Source organism: Crassostrea angulata, chromosome 10 (assembly GCF_025612915.1).
Source record: "Crassostrea angulata isolate pt1a10 chromosome 10, ASM2561291v2, whole genome shotgun sequence".
NCBI lineage: Eukaryota > Metazoa > Mollusca > Bivalvia > Ostreida > Ostreidae > Magallana > Magallana angulata.
The window spans coordinates 21,950,155-21,974,789 of record NC_069120.1 but is presented as its reverse complement, the minus strand read 5'-3'; the positions used below and the strand labels follow the sequence as shown (position 1 = coordinate 21,974,789).

Here is a 24,635-nt window from a genome sequence, read left to right as displayed (position 1 = left end):
TTCAACGGGATTCAGAACATTTAAAAATTCATACACATGTATCTTCTACAGGTTGGCAGTTTTGTTTGGACCCACTTAATGAACTTGAGGGAATCCTCCAGTCCTTACAAGGAAACAGTCAAAACCATGCTGGAGAGTGATGACCTTCCCAAGAAATTTGACCTTGATCAGCGCAAGTTCTCCAGAAACTATGAATGGTCTCACTACTCACAGGAACTAAATATGGGTGGAATGCTGGACAGCAACCTGATTTGGTCCCCGGAATCTTTCGTCCCCAGGTCAGTGTCTGCTAACCTGTCTGTTGAGTTGTTCGGACATTCAGTGAATTTGTTGGAGATCGGAGGACGTGCAGAAGGTCTTGATTATCTTCTGGAATCCTACTTTGGACCATCTGGATACTTCAAGGATGGAACCATTAATCCAGATGAGAAGGATTGCAGCGACATCAAAATGAAGAAACTGGAAAAAGTTGACAGGAATGTAAGTGTGGATACATCAAACTGTGATTATTTGTCATGATTGACATTTACAATATACACTGTATATATAAGTTATGACCAATGAATAAATGCTATCTAAATCTGAAATTTAGATCAATTCTACTTCTAGTTTGACAAGAAGGTACAGGAGCTGAAGGGAGCCATGTATGCCAGAGTGTTTGGAAATGAAGTTCTCTACAACCAGCTTGGACAATCTGCACCCAAAGCATCAGGATCAAGCTTCAATTTCTTGGAAATGTACCAGGAACTAGCTAAAGGAAATGAGATTTCATACACAAAGAGCAATATGTTCTTGGATAGCAGCCTTATTGTGCCCACCATTATTGGTCTTCCACTGAACCTGACCGTAAATGGAACAGTCAGTGTGGATCTTAAGGGCCGTGCCACCATTGACCTCACCAAGCCACACAAGAAAATCCTTATCGATGGAATCATTGAACCAAGGTATAGAGATAATGAACTGGTCACAAATATGTTAACAGCACTTGTTACAGCATTTGATCTGTTATTATTTTGAAAAACATATTTTACCAAAACCATGATGTGGATTTTTCCTTTACAGTGGAGCTGTGGAATTTGCCTCAATGATGAGTGTAGATGCATACTTTACCAAAAGTGGAATCAAAATGACCTCCACCCTCCACTCCAGCACTGGTGTCAGCACCAAGATAGAAATCAAGAACAAGCAGGAATATGTCTTCAACTTTGATGTACCAAAGACAAAGTCAGAAATTGTTACAGCCAGGTGGGCATTATGCAATAAATCAAACTAAAATATCTTGTAACACTTTGTCCCTTTCATTTATATCTTGCACAAACTTTCATATTTCACACCATGAAGAAGTGCAAAAATACAGCAAATAATGTTAATCTTAACATAACCATTTTGATTTCAGGTCAGAATTATTCCTGGTTTTCAAGGATCAAGAGAAGAAGCAAGTGCCTGCTTCTGAGGACATTACCACCAGGAAGTTTTGTTCTGGACACACTATTGTCCAGCTGACTGGTCTGGAGCTGTGTGGAGACATGATGTATCCAGTCAGTAAGGACAATGCTCTTGGGTTCCCACTGAGTGGTCCAGCTCACAGTGTGGTTCTTCTACACAAGAGAGACAGTCACAAAGGCTACCAACTAGAGATTAACCAGATTGATGTAGGTTCATCTTAACACACAGGCTCATTTCTGTGTATGCTTTCATATGTGTAAACCTAATTCATACAACTACTTTTTCCCCCCAGTAAACTCAAATCCAAACATATGGAAAATGAAACGACTTACATAATTATGACTTTACATGGTTTCATTTAGTTTTTTAAGAAGAATAAACAGAAAGTTAAATATATTAATTAAAAAAGGACATTTGTAAGGAACATATTAATATGAACTATCTATGTCTTTCAGAACAAAAAGCTTCTGCATTTCAAAGTCTTCTATGACACTTCTGGATCAAGCACTGAGAGAGCAACAGGATTTGAACTGGAAGTGAACAAAGACACTAAGATCCTGAAGTCAAGCCTGATTTCTCCATGGAAGAAGGCTAGATTTACAGGTAAGAAAGAAACCACCCCACACAACAGACCTTAACTAAGTAAATCCTATTATGTTTACTATTTCCAATCTTTCTTTCTTTCTATAAACCAGTACAAATTACATCCAAAGGTAGGCCGATCATTCTTGGTCCAATAATGTGTTTAAAGTCACTATACAATGTACATGAAAAATGTACATGTACATGAATATACATACCAACTACTGGAACATGCTTATCTTACAATTAAAATTTAGTAATTGTTCAACCAAACAAAGTATATAAATGTACCTGTTCATCGTTAAAGTAAAATTCATTATGCCTTCCTTCCATGTGTTTAAATATGACAGAAATCTTTAAATGCCATTTCTCTTCAATATTTATTTCATGAATTTTTTTGTTTAAATCTGCATGTACAGGAAGTTTAGTTGATGGACAGAAAGAGAAGAAACTGTCTGGTCTTGCTACTGTGGACGAGACTCAAGAATACAGGTTCGACTCTTCTGTCGGAATCAACACCAAGGGCTCCCAGACCAAATATAAGCCCAAGGTGGTCATTAGCTATCCCAATGCAGCCCTTCTTAGCTTGGATGGATCTGTGGATGTTGTGAACAGCAACCAAAAACAAACTCTGGACTCAGTTGTTGTACTGAAGGGAATACAAGATGATCCGATCACCATTAATGGTACTCTACAATATGAAAATCATTCCAATTTACTTAATTTAACTAAAACTGCAAGTTCGGTAAAGAAACAAATACATGTACCAATATGATGACCAGATAGTAAATCAAGGGATGCAGGTACAGCTAAATCTAGTTGAAACATGCTTTTGATTAATGACTCATTTAGTACATTACTTTTATACAGACCACACCATGACTTTTTCAGTTTTACTCAAAGTCAATGTACACTAAACATTTTTCACTTTCATCTTCAAATCGCTTTGTTTTGTGCAAATTGCTATATGGAATCAGATATTCTTCATATTGTGCCTTTTTTGTAGTTGATATCAAGAACACACCAAAAGCAAAAGGAGTCACCTTGAAGTATACCTATGAGAAAAAGAAGGAGTACTCTGCTGAAATCCTTGCAAAACTCTCTGACACAAAGAACAAAATGATCGCTTATCCCAAACTGTATATTAAAACCCCAACAAAGGACCTAATCAATGTCAAAGGCTCCATTTCTGGAAAACCAGGATCTAACATCAGGGTAGTTATTACAGAGGATAAGCTGTTTAGAACTCCTATAAGTGTAAAAGGTAAGTGGGCAATTGGAAATATAACAACCCCTCCCCCCCCCCCAGACACACAAACTTACAATGTAAGAAATTTGCAGATACTGATGCCTACTTATATAAGCTTCAGAACTTTTCACTTCTATCATATTGTGAAAAATACTGGTATATATACAGTAAGATAAATTTCTGTTGACGTTTAAACTTGTTAATATACTTAACTTCAGTTGAATAAATCTTAAATGACAACAAATGATACAATGATACAGAATGCATTCATTTGATAATAATGATAAGAGAATTCTGCTGCTCTTAAATCTATTAAAAATTATCTAAAATTAATCACTATATCACTACTGTATATTTTTTGTAGGGGATGTCAAAAAAATTGAAAGAGGAAAGCGGGTGTTCTACAAAATAAGAGCAAACTACAAAGGACCACAGAAAACCACGGCAAGAGTTCGCCTTAGCACGGACAAGAAACCTATTAGTTTTGGGTGTAAAATGATTGGAGACTACAATTTTGTCCGCATTTTTAAATGGGCAAAGGATAAATTTAAATACAGCAGCAAGATCCTTAACAAAGGCACAAGGACACTTACAAGTATTGAAGTAAAATCGTAAGTACCGGTACATTGTATTTCAGAGAATTATGTCAGATCATTAAAACAATTTATTACCGCCTAAGGGTGATCCCCAAAAACATATTAGTCTATCCATTTGTTTGTTAATAAGGGCAACATTTTCATAGCTGGTGTGAAAAAATTCTAGTACCATATACATGTAATTAAAAAGGTATTAAACAATTTAGAGCTCTAATTAACTCCAAGGGTGTAGGAAAAATCTCCAACAGCATACTTTCCTTAATGAGTTGCAAATTGAAAAAATGAATTTTCTAAAATTCCAAATTTAATTCACTCATCCATAAATATGACAGTACTTGAGGAAAATTTATATGTGCCAACAGATTAGAAGTCACAAGTCAAAATCAAACATATGTTATACAATGTATAGCTCTTTGCTAATAATTTTAATTCGATTTCTGGAAGATTGTGGTACTTTACCGGTATATTCAAATTTTATTTCTCACTCATATACACCTCGTTGACTTTGGTAATTTAACAAGTGTTTATCTTTGTATCAAAAGACTTTAAATGTAGTCATACATGTTTTTAATAAATCTGGGTTGCAGTTATCAAAATTTACTTTTCTCTTTCCTTCATCATTTGACACTATGGCTGTCTTTGTATCATTCATTATAACTATAACTGTCCACTATTTTTATTTCAGAGACTTGAAATAGAATAGAAGTCACAAGTCAAACTCAAACATAAGTAATACAATGTATAGCTCTTTGCTAGTAATTTCAATTCAATTTCTGGACGATTATGGCACTTTACCGGTATATTCAAATTTTATTTGTCACTCATATACACCTCTTTGACCTACGGTAATTTGATAAGTGTCCATCTTTGTATCAAAAGACTTTAAGTGTACGGTAGTCATACATCTTTTTTTATAAATCTGGGCTGCAGTTATCAAAGTTTACTTTTCTCTTTCCTTCATCCATCGTCGTATACCCACGGGTGATCACGTCTTTTACTTATAAGTAAAAGACACGATCACCCGTGGGTCTCAGACGATGTCCTTCATCACTTGACATTATTGCTGTCTTTGTATCATTCATTATAACTATAACTGTTCAGTATTTTTATTTCAGAGACTTCAAATCATCTCGCTATTCCACCTACAACAACCTTCTCCAACTGAAATCTGTTCATCGTTTTAATCAAGTGGTGGAGATCAAATCTTCCTTTGACTATGGAAGAACTTACACCAGCAAAGTTAATAAACAGAGGGCTATCGTAAATGGCATCGCAAAATACAGCTTCAAGAAGAATGGTGCCAGCATCAACTATAATGTCTCCATTGGTTATCAACCAGCTGTAAGTAATCATATCTATTATTCTAAACTCAAGAAATAATAAAAAATAAGTGGTTCTGCACTGATTGATTCCAATGTGCAGAAGGACTGAGATCATATATTACAATACCTTATTTCCATCATTTATTTGCACTTACTGATAGTGTAAACAAAAAATAAAAATATGCTATTTTTGAATCATTAAATAGTAAAAAATGTTTATATTTCTTTAAGTTTGTCTTGAGATAAACAAAGCTTAATTAGAACAAGCATGGTTTTTTCTGTCTGTTAGAACTCTTTAATAAATATTTGACACAACTTTGATGAAATATAATATTTGCAAAGTATGCACTCTGTTTCATCGAACAAAAAATTACTTAAAAATAACCCAATTTTATGCAACAAAATAGCATTAAAAGTTCACAAATATCTTTAAATTGAAGGCATCTGAAAAAAATTGAAAATCAAGAATAAATTTAAAATCCATATTTGTTCAAAGTAATTATATATCATAAAATTAAATTATAATGTTCATTTGAGCGGGCATATCAGGCTCTCAGCATTTACCGGTATATAACTTCTAGTATAAGGTATGGAAAACAAGGTTCTTTTTCATATTTCAGGATCTGGATGCTTCCATCACAGGCACACATTCACACACACAAAAAAATGTTAAGTCTAACTTCGCTATTCGATACGAAGACAAGAACAAAGTAACCGCCTCCCTAAGACTCAATGATGAGACCAAAAAGATCCCCAAATACAGTGGAAAGGCTACACTTTCCTACCCGGGAAGAGACATTGAAATAGAGGCAACAGGATCTCGAAAAACTGACAGTATGGGTGACATAAAGTTAGTTATTCAACACCAGAAAGGGGCAAAGTCCATTGTGGCTGGAGAGTTCAACCAAAAGTCCAATACATCAGTGGAATTTACATCAAACCTCAAAATCTACAATCAGAAGCCAGTCTCTCTAAATGTTGCCACTGATATCAGCCTAGCAAGCCCCAAACTTGACATGACAGTGGTCTATGATAATGATCAGTATGCTGTTATGGCATCAGGGGAGTACCAACAACAAAAGTATGGTAAGATCATGTCCCATGTTCAGTACTTTCAACGCAAGGTTGCAGTTGAAGTAGAAGGTGGAGATAAGGAAGGACAGTACATTGGGAAAGTGGATGTAAGTTGGGATGCGATCCGTAATGCAGACAAAAGAGTTTTGTTGGAAAGCGTTGCAAGAGTAAACAGCTGGAAAGACTTCAGAGTTATCTCAAATCTTGAATACCCTGGTCAAAAAATTGCAGGAGAGCTTGAAAACCTTATTAAGGAGAGTTATTATTACAAGACATCTGGATCAGTTTCATGGATTCCTAATCAGAGGGTATTTGCTGAAGTAAAGCTCATGGACAATCGCAAGAAATATAGAGGGGCAACAGAGGCTTCTGTGTCTATTCAGACATCTTTCCAAAACTTTGAGGAAATCAATGTCAAAGTTGGAAACAGCTACACTAAACATGAATATGAAGTACAAGCTGGTGTAACCTGGTCAAAGGGTCAAACGGTATCAGTGACTGCAACTTCCAAATATCCACCCATGATAGAGGACCTAAACCTCGATATTAAGATGACCACACCAGTTGAAGCCTTTGGAAACCCACATGTGATTCTGATCAACAAGCTCTCTTCCTCTCAGAAATCCCACAGTGCAAGCTTACAAGTAGACTGGGGACAGAAGCAGTTTGTTCATATTGAAACAAATGGTGAAAACATTGCTTATGAACTTCAAAAAAGAGAGTTTACAAGAAATATTGGGTTCTCATCCAGCATCTTAAACTATGAGAAAGTTATCTTTAATATCACACATGCAGAAAATTTAGAGAAGTTCAGATCCGAAGCTGCTATAACTCATAATAATGACAAATACCTGTACACAATAACAATGGACCACACGTTAACAGGATGGCAATTAGACAGCCGAGGAACTTTTGATATCAAGGGACCCTATAACACCATGGTACTGATCTGGTCCCACAAAAACACTGACCGTGATATCAGAAGTACAGCAGAGATCAACTGGGGAAAGAAACAGAAGTTTACAGCCGAACTGACAGGTGATATCCAAACTGTTCTAAATCATAAAATTACAAGCAGATTCCAGATGAATGTCCCATCTTCATCACTGAGGAGAGTTGATGCCGTATTTGAGCATGAGAACAAGATTGGATTCATCAAAACGCTGGCTAAAATCAATGCTGACAAAGAAAATATCGGAACCATTGATTTAAATTATGGAAGACAAACTAGTATAACAAATGTGGACCTTCAAATTACCAGTAAATACATGGACGACTTCAGACTCAAGTCTTCAGTAGAAAGTGCTAACATGCCAATCAAGTCTAGTTTAGAAATTCAATGGAAGCCATACCAAAAAATCACTGGGTCTTTCACTCATTCAGACATTTTAAATAATATAGAAAGCAAACTGACCTTAACTACTCCTTTCCCACAAGCCCGCAGTATTATCATTGATGCCAGCCATAAATTGAATGGTTTGGATTGGGAAGCAAAAGGTGCTGTTGAATATGCACCCATGCAAGAAATTACAATTGGAGGAATCTACAACATACACACAACTAAAAAGGCTCGTGTCTACATCACTTCACCTTTTCCAACAATGCAAAGATTTGAAACAGGGGTCAATTTCAATGGTAACTGGAGAAAGTTTTCCACTGACTTTGATTTTGAAATCAATCCTCTTGTAAAGAAAATAACAGCATCCTCAGAGTGGAACCATGATCATCTTAACACCCATGGATCAGTCAAGCTGAACACACCATTCCCACAATACCCTTACATGCAGGCTGAAATCCGTAGACAGAATAAGGTCACATCAGAAGAAACAAGCTTCATGATAGAGTATCTACCTACCCAGAAAATTGAAGTCATTGGTTCTTATGTTGCTCAACCTAAAACTCTACAAGGAACATTCACTGTCAAAACTCCAGGAAACATGCCAGCAGTTATTAGTTACAGAAAAAATGGTGACAGCAATGCATTTGTTAATCATGCTGAAATCATTTACAATGAAGATCAGAAAGTTGTGTTGGACACTACGTTTGGCATTGAACCTAAAGTGTCTGGAACCTTCCATATGGAAAGCCCAATTAAAGGTTATAACACTGTAGATTTCCAATTCAGCCATGAAGGTAAAACATGGAAAGATCTGAGGACACAATTTCTGTATGGCACTAACAAGGAAAGAATTGAAATTGAAACTAATTTTGACATAATTGGCACCATTGAGGCAAAAGCCATGATTAAAACTCCATTTGAAGTTTTGAAAATTGCAGAAGCTAGCTTTTCTCATGATGGTACATTCCCAAATCTTAGAACTAACATCAGGGGCATTTTCAACAACTACAGTCTGGAAAGCAACCTTGAGACATCTCACTCCATGAGAATCACAGGAGGTAAAATTAATTTAGCAACGACATTCCCAACTGTCAAATTCATAGAATTAGCCATAAATCACGAGGGATCATTGGACAGTTTCCAAACACATATTGAAACTACTTACAACCAAAAGTTAATCCAGGCTGACACAGTGTTTAGTCATTCTGATGACTTAACAGCATTCACTTCCACTTTGATTACACCACTGCAAGGATGGGAAAAAACAATGATAACTTTTAACAGAGATGGACCACTCAGCAATTTCAAATCCACAGCAGAAATCAAATACCAAGATAAAAAAATTGCTGCAAGCTATGACCACAGTTTTAAAAATGGTGATGTAGCAACCACAGCCACACTTTTCACTCCATACACCAATGATATTGTGTTCAAGTTGGACCAGAATCAAAAGAAGAGAGGGTTCACAACCAATATTGAGTTCACAATGGGAACCGACAATGAATGGAGATCCCGCACAAACTACAAGCTTCGCAACAATGAATTTATACTAGACATTGATGAAACTTTAATTATGGCAGGTGAAAGATATACTGGAAGTTTCAATATTGATCATGCAGGAGGAGTTCTTCTGGCATTCTCCACCAAAGTTTCTGGAAAGTTACAATCACACAGCATAGGTACAGATGTTGAATTCAATGCACAGTCACTAGATTATATTTCTGCCTCAGTGAAAATTGATTCATCCTTCAAAAATTACACTGAAATGGATATTGCTGCTACACACAAACTGGTCCAAGGAAAATATAAAACAGGAGTCAAAGCAAGTCTGGAAAAGAAACATACGGTAGCTGTTACTAGTGAAGTCATTGTTCAGATTCCAAAAACTGGTATTAAAGTTGATTTGCAAACATCTTTTAGTGGCTATGAATCAGCGTCTGCCAGCATCAAAACTGATAGATCCTCAGATGGATACAAAGGAGCAATTCAAATTGTGTATCCCAATGGAGAAAAAATAACAGCTGATGGTACATTCAAGGCAGAATTGCCAGTTGTGGATGCCAACATTCAGGTGACCACCCCTTATAAAGGACTCGAAAGTGTTGTGGTCAAGGCAAAGTCATCAAAATCTACCGCAGACTTTGAAGTTAGATACGGGGACAGTCAGAAGATCTCAGGCTCTATGTCTCATATCATTGATCTTCCAACTATCAACATCAATTGGGCTGTCACTACTTCTATGAACACTGTGGCTGCAGAATTCAACAACAAAAAATGGGGCAACAGATACACAACCACCATTTTAACCAATATCAATGGTAAAAAGAGTTCTGCAAAATCTATGGTTTCAGTTGATTTACCATCAATTGATATGGAAGTTTCCATCAAGGATTCTCCTCTCAAAGAATTTGTGGACTATGATGAACTCCCATCAGATTTAACACTAGTTGTTAGAAATCAAAAGTCATCAAAATCTACCGCAGACTTTGAAGTTAGATACGGGGACAGTCAGAAGATCTCAGGCTCTATGTCTCATATCATTGATCTTCCAACTATCAACATAAATTGGGCTGTCACTACTTCTATGAACACTGTGTCTGCAGAATTCAACAACAAAAAATGGGGCAACAGATACACAACCACCATTTCAACCAATATCAATGGTAAGAAGAGTTCTGCAAAATCTATGGTTTCAGTTGATTTACCATCAATTGATATGGAAGTTTCCATCAAGGATTCTCCTCTCAAAGAATTTGTGGACTATGATGAACTCCCATCAGATTTAACACTAGTTGTTAGAAATCAAAAGTCATCAAAATCTACCGCAGACTTTGAAGTTAGATACGGGGACAGTCAGAAGATCTCAGGCTTTATGTCTCATATCATTGATCTTCCAACTATCAACATAAATTGGGCTGTCACTACTTCTATGAACACTGTGTCTGCAGAATTCAACAACAAAAAAGTGGGCAACAGATACACAACCACCATTTCAACCAATATCAATGGTAAGAAGAGTTCTGCAAAATCTATGGTTTCAGTTGATTTACCATCAATTGATATGGAAGTTTCCATCAAGGATTCTCCTCTCAAAGAATTTGTGGACTATGATGAACTCCCATCAGATTTAACACTAGTTGTTAGAAATCAAGTTGGAACGCCGATGATATTCACAGACATCTACTTGACTGTTGATAGCACCGAAAATGCCAGAATAAAATCAAGAATTAACACTGATGATATGGTTGGAGATATTGTTATAACCTTTTTAGGTGAAAAACTCATTTCCATATCTCATAACGCAGAGGACAAGTGGACACGCACATCAAATGCTGCTTTGAAATGGAATGATTATAATCACATGTCCACTGCTTCAAGATGCATGTTAAATCTACCTGACATTGACTGCTCAGTCACAGTGGAATCAACACATCATAAAGACATTCAAATCTCTGTCATGAATACTGTAACTGATCAACTGATTTCCTCTTCTGCTTCTGCATTCTTTGGAACTGCGCTAAGATACAGTGGAGAAATGACCCTGTCACCTAATCCATCTGATATTCAGTTTACCTTGAAACTTTTAACTCCACATGAAAATTTTACAGCATCAGAAGTATCATTCACTCACATTGAAAAAAGTAAGACTTACTCAACTAAACTGGTAGTTTCTTCTGACAAAATTTCCACCATCACTCTGGAAGGCAGAAACAGACTCCAGACCATTTTTGATTTGGATCTTTTCGGCAAAATAACGAGTGATTTTGAAGCTATTAAACTTTGTCAACTTAGAGTCACAAGTCGAAAGGAAGGAGATGAATATATCATGCAAGTGGAAAACATTATGAATCCAAGAAAAAGAACAATTGTTGATTTATCTGTAGTTTTACCTGGTGAAAACCAACCACAATCTAAAATGCATCTTTCTATAGAAACACCTTTTGATAAACTGAAGAGCTTCAAATATAAGGACGATGGAACTTCCAACAAAAATGACAAACTGATGAGATCTTCAAGAACTGTCCTTATCCAGTATAATGGTGGTACATATTTGGATATAGATGAGGCTGCAGACATTTTGGTTGATGAAGACTGGCTATTGGATTATAAGCTGACTTTCAGACATCCTAGACAAATGGAATATTCATTCAATTCAAAGAAAGAAAACAACCTTTTTACAGGAGAATCTATCATAAATTGGAACAAGGCAGACATCAATAGCAACTTCCAAGTCAAAGGCCAAGCATCCATTGTTAATGACAAAGACCTTCATAATCAAGTACAACTGGAAGCTATTCATGCTACAAGAACAATTGGTATTGATGCAATTCTTCAGAAAACTTCTAACACAAAGAGGTCCAAATTCATTGTAACATGGGACAAGGACAACAGCAAAAAAGCAGGATTTGACCTTCACCAAGATAACAACAAGTATTCCACAAAGGTTGTAACTCCAACAAGATCAATTGAGCTAGTCAATGAATATGACGACAGTGCTCCTAAGGTATGGAGTGAGAACACCTTGTATTGGGATGCAGACATGGATACAGACAAAAAAGCTGGTATTCGCCTAACATGCTCCTCTGGCGAACGCAACCATGACCATAAAATTGACATCAAACTGCCAACTTTCAACAAGGTACAACTTTTTCAAGTGATAAAATCATTGGCTTTCTTCTGAAACATTTTCTAATTAATTTGTGTGTGTTTTTGTCCTTTTTAATATCATTTTTTTCTCTTTCTATTTCTACAGGAATACTCTATCAGCACATCCACTCGGCAAACTTCAAAATTATTTGAAAGCACTGTGGAGTTTTCCTACTCTCCAAAAAGGAATAGGAACATAGTAATGTCAGTCCGATTGGATGATAAGTCTACAGGACCCCAGTCCTCTAACTACAGCTGGGCTATAGGAATGTCTCAGAGATACAGTAACCTTGATATGACTCTGAGTGGACACCTCGGACAGTCTGATGACATTGATACAGTTGGTGCCAACATTCAATATCTCACCAACCAAAGAAAGACGGAGAACTTGAATATCTTCATGGAGATCAAGAAACTGCAGAGAAAGATTGGTCTTTATGTAAGTATTCACTGATGAGTTCACCCATCCCAGTTTCTAATTACATTTTACCTGGAAGGTAATTCATATCGGTTTTTGTCTCTGTTTTAATAAGAAATTTATGTTTTAGATGCATGATCCGAAAGGAAAATCTATGGGTATCATTGGCCGTGTAGAATCTACATCACCCCTGCTGGTAACGGTAGGCTGTTTGGACGAGGGCAGGCATTCTGAGAACCTCATAGTCAAAGTGGATGAGAACAAACGAAGTGTTGAAATCAAAGCCAAATATGACTCGGGTAAACTATTCAAAATGGCTACACTTAAATGAACATATGAATAAAATAGTTCATATTCTAAATATTTACTTTTATGATAAAGAAAAATTAAATAACTTTAATACAATAACTGTTCCATGTTTTTATATTTTCCTGTTACGTTTTCATTGATTAGAAAACCCCAACTCAGCCCTACACATGAAAGCAGAGTTGCCAACCAAGAAAGATCTTCAGGTTGAGCTCTACAGAACTGGTAACTTTGAGCAGGTCACTGAATCACTTATCAACATCCAGCTCAAAGACTCAAGAATCCTACATGGAAAGATCAACTGGAGACCAGAAATGTTTGCTGATGCCATGGTAACATACCTTACACTAAACAAACATTACTTGTCTTTTTCTACATTGGATAATTTTGAAAGTTTTGTGCTTAAATTGTACAATGTAACATGTTTTAACTTTGGCATTCAGGAATTTACAGCCAAGAGAATGATGAAGGATGCCACAGAAGCTAATGCTGCATTGTTAGAAGTGGGAACTGAAATTGCTGATGAACTGGCTGGAAAAGACTCCAAATTTAGCAAGGAGTTGATGGATGAGATTCAACCTTTTGCTGAAGCTCTGGCTAAAGAAATTGATAACTTCCAAGATGAACTTAAAATCTTTAAGCAGAAACTGACAGAAATGAAGAGAGACAATGATCTATATCTTGGGGATATGAGCCAGTTCTTCAACAACTGCACTCAAGAATTCATGTAAGCGCCATGAAGTACTGTAAATGCAATACATTATATTTGTATTCTATTTTGGGGTTTTGGTAGAAAGTACATCACTAAATTCCTTGCATATGCTTAAAAAAAAAACACATAGAAACCTACTACATGTACTTCAAATCATTGGAAAAATCATTTTCTGCCAAATATTGTACAAGCTAAACATGACACATTTACAATAATCTACCAGGTATTCAAAACAAGTTAAAGATTTTTTGCCTTTTTACAAAGAAAGTTAATATCAAAGAAATATATTATAAAAAGGTAAGATTAATATTGTTGTTATTTTAGTGTACAGTATGAAAAAGCCCTGAGATCCATGCAGACAACATACAGTGACCTGAAGACAAAAGCCATTGAACTATCCAATGATATCAAGACTTATCCATTTGAAAAGGAATACACCAAGATAGTCAATGAACTTTCATCCAAATTTGAGGTGAGAACAGAACTAAAATAACCAAACATAACTAGGGTAGGGTATGAGGGTCTTTATAATTATAAACAAGCAACAAGGCAATGGTGAGTGGTTAAATGGAGTTGAATTTATTTTGATCCAGGTTTACATATAATGATTTCTTGTCATTTATTTGTGGGATAGGAATACAAGACAGAGGTACACAGCATGATGATGAAGGAGGTAGACACAATGACAGCTAGCATCAAAGCAAACATTCGCATGCTTCAGCGGAAGATCAAAGAACTCCTCCAAAAGACAAAGGCAATCGCCTCAGGTATGGTTTGTTTTATACATGACATTCTACCCAAGATCATCAACAAAATTGTTCAAAGTTTTGTTTGGAATAGAAAGTTACATTTGCAATGATTTTATTTTGCAATTTGGGATAAAATGGTTTTCAGCAAGCAACAATATTTTCATAGTATCAAGTCTTTGTTTTTAGTTTTTTGACAAATCAATAAAGGACTCTGTCCTGGTTCCCAGCGAGAAATATTGGAGACAATACTGATCTCAAGAACCTTGCAAACTTTTCTTGCACATGAATAAAAGTTGGTTTTCATGAGAAAAACATCTAATACAATGTATTTTCATAGCTGTATCTCTTTTACAGAAAAACTGGACTTGATCCTTCAGCACCCCGACATCATAAAAATGCAGCAACAAATATCTCAGAGACTTCCAGTCATGCCAGAGTATAGCATGGTTGTTAAAAATGTTAAATCTGCAGTAAAGAATGTCGATCCTATGAAGCCCTACAATGATGTAGTTACAAAGGTGACTTCGGTTGTGCAAAGCAAGTACGAGGAACTCAATCAGGACAAAGACTTTGTCAAATTCAAAATACTCATAACGGAAATTTATGAAGAGGTAAGTAGATAATCATCTTACTATGTATTTTACGTCAGTTACATCCCTTACTCCCACTGCAATATATTATCAAAACAATTATTTTGTTTATTTTTCAGCATACCTGTTCTTATTACCTAGCAATTTTACTAAGAATATGTTTTCTTTTATTTATAGCTGTCCACTGGATTTGAGTTCCTGTCCATCAAGAAGCAACTCATGGACATCGCAACTCAAATGCATAGTGACATCAAGAAATTTATAGTTGAGGACATTGCTGAAATGAAGATTCTGGGATTGGACAAATCCAGAGTCATCGCTTTTGACCCTGAGAATGGCAACATTGAAGTCGAAATTTACATGCCCACTGGAATGGAAACCCTAGATCGTCTACCAAAGATACCAGTCACAAAATTCAGGAATGTCATGAAAGACTTCGCAGGCAAAGTCCAGACTGTTATCCCTGACTCAGACTTCAACCTATGGGACATTTACTACAGAGTCAGACCGGCAAGTCTGCACCCCATCGACTGGATTCCACCATTCAAAGGGTATGCCTATGTGGCTGGTAACAGGCATTTTATCACATTTGACAGAAAGAAGTTTGACTTTTCTGGAGACTGCAGCTTTGTCTTGACTCGTGACCTGGTTGACAACAACTTCACAGTCATCATGAACTACAAGCCAAACGAGAACATCATGGATAATCTCCTGGTTCTTGCAGAAGGAAAAACCATTGAAATCTTCCCAGATTTCACTGTAAGTCCTCTACTCTGTCCTTAGAGTACACTGTATTCAAAATACATCAAGCTACTTATAGCCACGAGTAACAAAAAAAGGGTGTATTCTATTTATTCATTATCATCTTGTTTATAGGTAAAGATTGATGGCAAGCCCCATGAATTCCCATACATGTCACACAAGCTGAGCCTGGAGAGAGTAGGAAACTGGATCAAACTAGATACCGGACGTGGTCTGATCATAACCGGGGACCTCCCAAGCAACGTTTTCACAATTGAAGTCAGTGGCTGGTACTTTGGAAAATTGGCAGGTATACTTGGAACCTACAACAATGAGCAGTACGATGAACTGACAACAGGTGACAACAAGATTGTCAAAAATGAGGACAGCTTCTACAACAGTTGGGAAGTCAGCAAGAAATGCAGGCCCAATGGAAACAATGCTGTGGACATCATCCAGGATGAGAGTGATTTCAAGTACATCAAATGTGCTGAAGTCCTCAAGTCAACCGACTCGGTGCTCAGGCCATGCTTCAGACAGGTAAGTGTTCATGATCATGACCGATGAAAAGTGCAGTGGTATTGAACTAGAATAATAAACTACAGAAAAATTGATTTACTATTTGATATTTATTTCATTTAGGTTAATCCAGACAAAGCTTTTGAGATGTGCTTGAACCGAGATGATATGTGTGCTGCCTCCAGATTCTATCTTCATCAGTGTCGTCAACAGGGTGTATATCTGCCTCCTCCTAAAGAATGTGGTATGTTTCTAGCATGTTTTCATCCTCATTTTTTCTTCATTGCAAATAGTGTGGATTTATACCATACAACCTCTGTTACATTTTCTCCCTATTTTGTTACAGTTCAGTGTGTTGCCCCCAATGCTGAGAGTTTCGAGGCTGGTGAGACCATTAGGATTTCTTCAAGGAGTGATGACTACCAGCCTATTTCGTCAGCAGACACAATCTTCATTGTGGAGGAGAAACCATGCAATAAGGAGACAACCAAACACCTTGGCTCTCTAGTCTATGAAGTTGAACAAGAACTCACTAAAGCTGGTATGTTCTCTCTCAATACCTGAAGAAAAATCTCAAAGGCTTTTATGGATTCTGTAACTATAGACTGACTATGTCTTTGCCATTATTTTTAGGTATTTCAAACAACAAATATGGATTGATTGGGTTTAACAAGAAGGGATCACACAGTCATACAATGGATGGCCAGTTACTCAATGATGCCACCAATTTTGTCAAGGGTGTAGAAAGTCTCACCTTTACTAGCTACAAGACAGACACATTAGATGCTATCCTCCAGGCTGCCAATTATCCATTCCGTGCCGGTGTTGTCAAGAACATTATTCTTTTGCAATGTGGAGGTTGCTCTGATCTCAAAACCATTCAGTACCAACAAGTTAGACACACTCTGCAGGCCAGAAACATTCAATTCCACATTCTGAGAGACCAGGAATTCATGCTTGGAAACAAAATTCCAAAACAGAAAATCTTGGGTGTGTATGCTTCCAGTTCTTAATTAATGAAAAAGTTGGAGGGTCTTTTGGGATTTTAAAATAAATTGTCATGGTATCAGGGATTGGGCAGTTTGAAATGTACATTATCTAATTACAGGAATAGACAGCAGAAGGAAATATGTCCTTCAGAACTCTAATGACCAGAGCCGTGAGAACATGGGTTATTCAGTGGATACCTGCTCACACCTGGCCCTACTGTCCAATGGCTCAATCTTTGATTCCAGCTCACTTTCCCTAAAGAAAGTCCGCCACCAGAAAATGGCCATTGACACCATCAGTAACCGCATCGCTAAATCCTCTTTACCCTCCCAATGCCAAGTCTGTACTTGTGAGGCCGATGAGACTGGGGCTGCTAAGTCAGTCTGTAGAAGTTGTTACTCAGAAATGACAGATGTGAGTATATATTTCATAAATGTAATATATATATCTCTCGTTCTCTTTTAGGGAAAATGACCTTCAAACTAGTGTTGGACAGAAAGATCCAAATCCTTCAGCAAAATTTGTGCAAATCACTCATTTCTAAAAGCATCTTAATTTATACAAGATTTGCTGTACTAACAATTATTACATAAAATATCTATCTTTTGCAGTACATCAGCCTCTGGTGGAATACATTTAGGCACCCGATGACCATAGAACAAGAGATCAACAAACAGTTTCAGGTAGAATGATGGCAATCAATTTATTTCAACATCCAAATACATGTACTAAAATTGCTTTCATAATCTCATTGATGCAACTGCTCCAACCAGTCAGAAAATATTAAATACAAACATTAGTACTTAATAACGCCATAGGTCAGGGTATTATGTACTAAAGAATGCTCTGTTGGCTAGGGCATATATCTATCAAGATGCAGATCATAATGCAATGAACCCTAAAATTTGTTATTATAAATCAACTTTAAATCATGGAGAATAAGACTGAAACTATTTGCCTTTGTTTTAACAAACATTCTTTTTAATTTCAGGAGTTCCTGAATGCAAAGAAAGGTTGGGCAGTGCTGACTGCGTAAATGTGAAAACTGAACAAACTTTATAGCTGATGATCCCCCCTGTGATTTGTGCAATGATCAATGCAGAAAAAACCCATATTTCTTATTAGTTATCATTACAAATATACTCATTTTTATCACTTCTCATTTTTATTCATTGAAAACTATTGTTTGAGTTTCCTTTTTAATCTTACTAATTAAAAGAAAATGTATGAATAAAAATCCTGTACATACTGTGACTTTATTTATTGTTATCATGTAATAAAGATTGGAATAATGTATTACTTTTTTGCTTGACAAAATCTTACTCTATGAATGAAGCAAATTACATTTTATAAAATGAATAAGAAATACGAAACTGCTATACGTGTATAAAAATACTTGTTGTTTCATTCTAATTATCAATCAATGTACTGAAGAACTGACGGGAGTTGATTTTATCGATTATTATTTATTTTAGAATCAACAATAAATTATTTTTCATGGCAAGTAGTTTCCTACATGTATTTGAATTATGCACATTTTAAAATAAATGAATTATTCTCCGACAAGAATTTCGCGAAAACGCCATATGAATCATGTTGCGTAATATTCAAAGAATTAATGCCATCAAACTACGTATCAGTAATAGATATTTCAAAGAAATAGTATAGATCTAAGCAATATTGAACTCTAGGCTGTCTCCATTAATCTACGATAAGCAAGAGAGACTCTCTGCTTGTCGGAGATTTACAGTATATTGAACTCTGGGGTAGGAATACATACAATGTACGACTAAAAAAATAACCAAATTGTTCATACCATTTAAAATTTGACTATTTACAAGGTATCTATGAAAAAGTTTCCTTGAAAAACAATGTTTTAGATACATTACATCGAATATATCCATTATTATCAAGGACTAAATGTTATCAGCGGTGTTAGTTTGTGCTTAGGTCCAAACAGTTTCACTTTCGGTTTGCCTAAGTAACTGCATAGGAGAGTTGATTTAAAATCAACTCCCAAAAATTAGAAATTATATTTTCTTTGAAACTACTTTAATTTCTTACCATAATAATTATTATGTGTACTCATTCCAATTACATTTCTTGTGAAATTTAGTCATTTTGGGCATATTATTAAACCTGGAGTCCACAAAACTATGAAAAAACTTCAAGAGATCAAGTTTTCAAGAGTTCAGAATTTTCTGGTTTGGCTGACAGATTTAAAATTATAAAAAAAGAAGTTATATCCTGCACTTACCGGTTTCCACTCTTTGCCTATCCTAATTCATAGAAGTCTATGTGTTGATGAAGAAGAACCTATAAAATATAAAGAACTGTTATAGAATGATATCTTCTTTTAAAATGCATGATATACTGATCGTTGCACATATCTTTACATGTAGTTTTATCTTTTTTTTGGTATGTACATGCAACATAAAGGATTCAATTCAATTTAACCCATATTTTATTACGCAAATAAGTATATACAAGGATTGGACATCAAGATCATAAAGGATGACCCTGCTGCAGATGATTCGTTGCAGCGTTAGTGTAAAGGTGTCATGGGGTAACCCACAATGTGCAAGAGAATGGGCATGTGAAGGCAATCCACTTCTTTATTTAAAAAAAAGATGAAGAGTTGCTTGACTGGCCATGATGTACAAACCTCATTTCCCCAGCTTGTCCAATTTGGCCACAAATTCCTTGCAAACAACTCCAGGCATCTAGGGTCATCTTTCAAATATCTCTTCAGGAACTCTAAAATAGGCAAAACAGTGGTTACTCTTAACTCTGCAGTTATAAGAATTACAAATATCAAATAGGTATCAATTCAATATTTAAAAATAAATATATATATACTGTAATTGAGCTTTTATTTGAGAGCCAGAAAAATTTGTGAGGCTTATCAAGAACCTTGTAGTTACAAATATTTTTTTGCCATAAACCATTCTTTAAATGCCTTTATTTGTTTCAACTTTTAAACGAAGTGTTTTGGCAAATCATGATCACAGCAAATAAAAGATAGTTTACAGTATTTGGTGTTATTTTACACTGGCATTATTTTACAGTGTTTGTCTTGACTGAAATAATTTTATATTGACTCTACATCTCCATCAAATATTGTAGCTGTCTTGAATAATGCCAAAATCACTATTCCTACCACTTGACAGGTCAGTGTTTTACTTACCAATGAGTGGGGGCTTGTTAGAGTGCAGGGCACACGGCACACTGATGATCACATAACTCTCTGGGAAGGATCCAAATTCTTTCTTTTTATTTTCCGTTGCACCAATTGCTTCACATGGATCTTCATCATTTGAAATTCCTTCTCCGCACAAATCAGTTATACCTGATTTCCCATCACAAGCAGGGATTTTAAAACATTCTTTTTCCAGTTTTGTTTTATTAGTAGGGCAGGGGGCTGTCCATTCTTTGTAAAATGGTTTAAATTCATTATAACGTCCAATTAAAATCATTTCATAGGGCTTTTTGTGGTCTGAGTTTATGTCTTGTGTCATTTCACCAAACTTGGTAATCTATTGAAAAATTAAAATACACTGTTTCACTTACATGTTGAGATTCATATTACATGTACCGTATATGATAAACTCAGAGTTTTTCAACCGAAAAAGTTAACACACATTTACCGGTATTGGGCAGATATGTGTTGACATAATGTTAAATTATTGCACATTATTGCATTACACCAAAAATTTTCAGTCACTATGGCCAGGTCCTTGAATAACAATTCAACCAAAAAAACAGGTATTTCTTATGATTAACGTATTGTAATTTTGTAAGTTAATACAAGTTATACAGTGTTTCATCAAGAAAGCTACTCTGGTGTGCATGCATTATTGGCAATTATTTTCAAAGTAATGAGAATTTCAATGAGAGGAGCAGTGATCCTGAAATGTACATGTACTTTCTACTTTATAATACAAATGTATGTATGGTTTTTTTCCTCTGACCATATAAATTCTATTTTGAAATTAAATAATTTGGCCATTAAAAACTGGTACATATCAAAATCAAAGACCACAAAACGCTAAATCAGTCAATCTAATAATGGGTTAAATTGATATTTTTTCTCTGACAAATTGACCATCAGTTTAAGCAGAACCCTCTTGTAGTACAAACCGACCTTGAGCCACTGCCACTCAGCCACACAGGTCACTGACCACCGAGGGAAGAGGGTGTCTTTGACAAACTTGATATGTTTCAAGCGATTGGTCACCCATACAACTACCACACACCCTGGGGCAGCCAGATCCTCCATACTGATGTCCAACAAGTCCTCATCCTTCAGACTCCCATATCTGAATGATGTCAAAACAATTAAAATAGTTATTGTAATAATTATAATTTAACATCATTGAGATGGTTCCCATCCAAAAGAGCCCTGCTTCAGTAATGAACATATAGATTGAAAAAAATTTTAAAAGACTGTGGGTTGACCGTAACTTTTGACTATCTTTACTCGCAAGTACTAAGTGTAAGGATTAAATAGAGAAAAAAACACTCTGGACTAAGAATTTTGTAGATATACTATGATCGAAGATTTTATATCAAAAAGTGAATAAAAGTCATTGTAAATACTTCATTTTCAAAAAATTTTGGGTGAGGTGTGAACTAAATTAGTCAGAGAAAATATGGTCCAGCATGGATTTCATAGATCTTCTATGACCTTGACCATTGCCTTAGAAATTTGGTTCAAGATCACAACAGGTTCTTAACCTGTGAGCTCTTTTTGGATGAAGCCTGAGCCAGATTGGGCCAAGAGAACAGAAAATCTGGAACAGACATGGATCTCTCTGAGATCTCATATGACCTTGACCTAAAAATCTTGCTCAAGATCAGGGCATAGTTTATATCCAAAGGCACTCTTTTGGTAATGTATTAGCCAGATTGTGCTAAGGGTAAGAAAACAGGGTTCCTGTCAAGAATTCAGACATAGTTCTGCAATGACCTTGACCTTTCACCTTGATTTAATACAAGGTCACTTCATAAATTTTACAGATAATTTGTAAGTGAAATCCATAATATATACAGAGAATATATACATACCTGTATGTTTCTTTTCTCTGTGTACACAAGACATTAAACAAGCAGCAAACTTAACGCTAACAGTGCGATACCGTTTATTTCACTACACGAGTATTAGGAAAAATACTTAGTACATTTTCTTCCTCTTCACTGATTTGTTCTGCCATGGTGGGTCTAGTACAATCAAATCATACTTTTCCATATCTAAATAGAGAAAACGATCAACATTGTAATTTTTTATTTCTAGTACATGTAGTAGGAAAGTTTTTTGATTTTGTTTTTCAAATATGACTATTCCACAATTATAGATTACCTGTTATAACATTTACTCACTAGTTCTGGGATACATATTTTTGTGATGTCTAAAGTCTGAGAGAAGGAAGGTTGAGTTATTGGGAATGATGTATGTCTCTGAGTCTATCTGACATAGTCTTGGTCTGCTCCAGTCATTGCTACAGACCCTATTTACACACTCTGACAGCCTCACTGGAAAATAAAGAGTGGTATGAATGTACAGCAACACAATCAATTATTTAATGTATGTATATTTCAAGAAAAACTCTAACAGTCTCATTCTATTTTTGGAATAAACACCAAATGTCATTACTGATAATTAAAAAACAGAATATCAAAAACAAAAACATGAAATTCGACTTTGCCGACTTACAGTGTGTGGACATTTCTAATCTGATTGCTGATTTGGAGTTGGTGGGAGGAGCCAATGTTTGACAGACATCTGTAAGCGATGTATCTCCGACTCTAATGTTAGCTGCCTGTCTTGCCAGCATATTATTGTCTACCTTGATGAACTGACCTGCTGATGAACCTTCCGCACAAACACTCTTATTTTCTACAGTTTTTATTGATGATGATGATCCATTATATTCCTTTTTATCCTGAATGCAACCAACTTTAATTGCTTTTGAAATCAGATCTTTGTGGACATTGGTGACTTTCTTTATGATTCCTGAATGATATTGCTGTGCTTCCACTTCACCAATGTTCAACTCAGATTTTCTTTTTCTCTGTTAAATCAAATATGAAAACAGTCTCAATTTGCAGTTGGTAACTGCAATCATTAAATTGTCACTAATCCAGCAGTAATTACAAATCATGTTGATCTTGACTTACCACAAGTCATGTGTACTTTTAGTTTAATTTTTCAAACACTTTTATAGTAGCACATGCATGCAGATTCAAGAAATTCTATCAAAAAGTTGCTATTGTCATTCCCAAGATAACCTTGATTCACATTTTGCTTAATTACTCGATATTTATAAATATGTTAGAGTTCAAAGGATGTTCATTCAAAAGTATGAAAAAGATCCTTTAGGCTTTAGTTTATCAGGTTTCAATTATACATGTATATATACATGGCTAAAAAATGTGATGTCTATGGGGATTTTTTTTATTGAAGCAGACCCAGATGATAATGTTGGCAAATTTTGCAAGGTATTCAGAGTGGCTTCCGGATGGACAAAGACGTATAAACATTCCCCATTATAAATAATTGTAAGAAATTTGCATCAAGGAAGATATATCTCAGAAATTTTCCCTTTCATCTTTTTCAATTGCACCTCTTTCAAAAGTATGTGTTATTTTATTAAAAATCGGCCAAATGTGCTGAATAACTATCTTTGGACAGACTATACCAGTTATTATACAATGCAAAATAGTGTCTATGCATACATGTTTATAAAAATATAGAATGGGTAGTGTTCTGATCAGCTTAAATTTAAGGATTAAATTGACATCTAACTAGAAATTTCTCATGTATATGTGTTTGTAATTCCAAATACTTACTTTCAATAAAAGTTTTCGGTTAAGTTTTAAAAATATGTAATCAACATATATAAATCAATTTCGTCTTAAACATATTCTACATTAACATAAATACCTTTCTCTTTCTTTGTACTATTCCTCTTTCTTCAGCAGTTTTTTCTGCTAAAACTTGCGAGTCCATCTTGAAAGGTTCATTTATTTCAAACAAGTCTGTTTTCATCACATATGACTGATGCTTAATAAGTGCATCAGTGTTAACATGGCAGTAAACTCGTTTAAGTGCTAATGCATGATCTATTAATGCTCCTTGTTCATTTTCCAAAACCACTGCCATTTTGTAATTCTTGTGCAATATCTGAAATTCCCAGTTGTATATAATTCGATTCTACTTTTCCGATTAATGTAGCCCATAAAACCTGTTAACTTGCACATGTCCTGATGTAAACAAATACAACTGAAGAGTGCTACAAAGAAAGACAACTCTCTAAGAACAACAACTCCTCTAAGCTGTAACACAAATGAAAGGA

General features: G+C 35.5%; 2 protein-coding genes across 3 annotated transcripts in view; one reads left to right on the top strand and one right to left on the bottom strand.

The window, feature by feature from the left end:
- The window catches only part of LOC128166346 (apolipophorins-like), a 38,391-nt gene extending 19,817 nt beyond the window's left edge, over positions 1–18,574 (top strand). The window contains exons 12-37 of the mRNA XM_052831449.1: positions 52–480; positions 610–944; positions 1,063–1,245; positions 1,397–1,652; positions 1,902–2,049; positions 2,448–2,714; positions 3,035–3,292; positions 3,642–3,888; positions 4,989–5,214; positions 5,816–9,823; positions 10,514–12,247; positions 12,362–12,694; positions 12,804–12,972; positions 13,127–13,311; positions 13,423–13,706; positions 14,016–14,163; positions 14,326–14,458; positions 14,795–15,051; positions 15,208–15,789; positions 15,907–16,311; positions 16,414–16,534; positions 16,637–16,831; positions 16,924–17,280; positions 17,399–17,694; positions 17,892–17,963; positions 18,272–18,574. Coding sequence (XP_052687409.1) covers positions 52–480; positions 610–944; positions 1,063–1,245; positions 1,397–1,652; positions 1,902–2,049; positions 2,448–2,714; positions 3,035–3,292; positions 3,642–3,888; positions 4,989–5,214; positions 5,816–9,823; positions 10,514–12,247; positions 12,362–12,694; positions 12,804–12,972; positions 13,127–13,311; positions 13,423–13,706; positions 14,016–14,163; positions 14,326–14,458; positions 14,795–15,051; positions 15,208–15,789; positions 15,907–16,311; positions 16,414–16,534; positions 16,637–16,831; positions 16,924–17,280; positions 17,399–17,694; positions 17,892–17,963; positions 18,272–18,316 — 11,673 coding nt within the window. The 3' untranslated portion in view covers positions 18,317–18,574. The remainder of the gene's footprint in view (positions 1–51; positions 481–609; positions 945–1,062; positions 1,246–1,396; positions 1,653–1,901; positions 2,050–2,447; positions 2,715–3,034; positions 3,293–3,641; positions 3,889–4,988; positions 5,215–5,815; positions 9,824–10,513; positions 12,248–12,361; positions 12,695–12,803; positions 12,973–13,126; positions 13,312–13,422; positions 13,707–14,015; positions 14,164–14,325; positions 14,459–14,794; positions 15,052–15,207; positions 15,790–15,906; positions 16,312–16,413; positions 16,535–16,636; positions 16,832–16,923; positions 17,281–17,398; positions 17,695–17,891; positions 17,964–18,271) is intronic.
- On the bottom strand, positions 320–24,567 carry LOC128166343 (N(6)-adenine-specific methyltransferase METTL4-like). Of its 2 annotated transcripts, XM_052831446.1 has the most exons (9): positions 24,224–24,567; positions 22,994–23,351; positions 22,660–22,812; positions 22,461–22,530; positions 21,425–21,599; positions 20,468–20,816; positions 19,946–20,037; positions 19,538–19,596; positions 320–459 (listed from the first exon to the last, which is right to left on the bottom strand). In XM_052831446.1, exons 1-8 carry the CDS (start codon positions 24,440–24,442, stop codon positions 19,555–19,557), a joined length of 1,458 nt encoding a protein of 485 aa, XP_052687406.1. In that variant the 5' UTR covers positions 24,443–24,567; the 3' UTR covers positions 320–459; positions 19,538–19,554. The 2 variants fall into 2 exon arrangements, with proteins under 2 accessions (XP_052687406.1, XP_052687405.1); XM_052831445.1 differs by lacking the exons at positions 320–459; positions 19,538–19,596 and having other exon boundaries at positions 19,608–20,037.
- Positions 24,568–24,635: the final 68 nt, after the last annotated feature.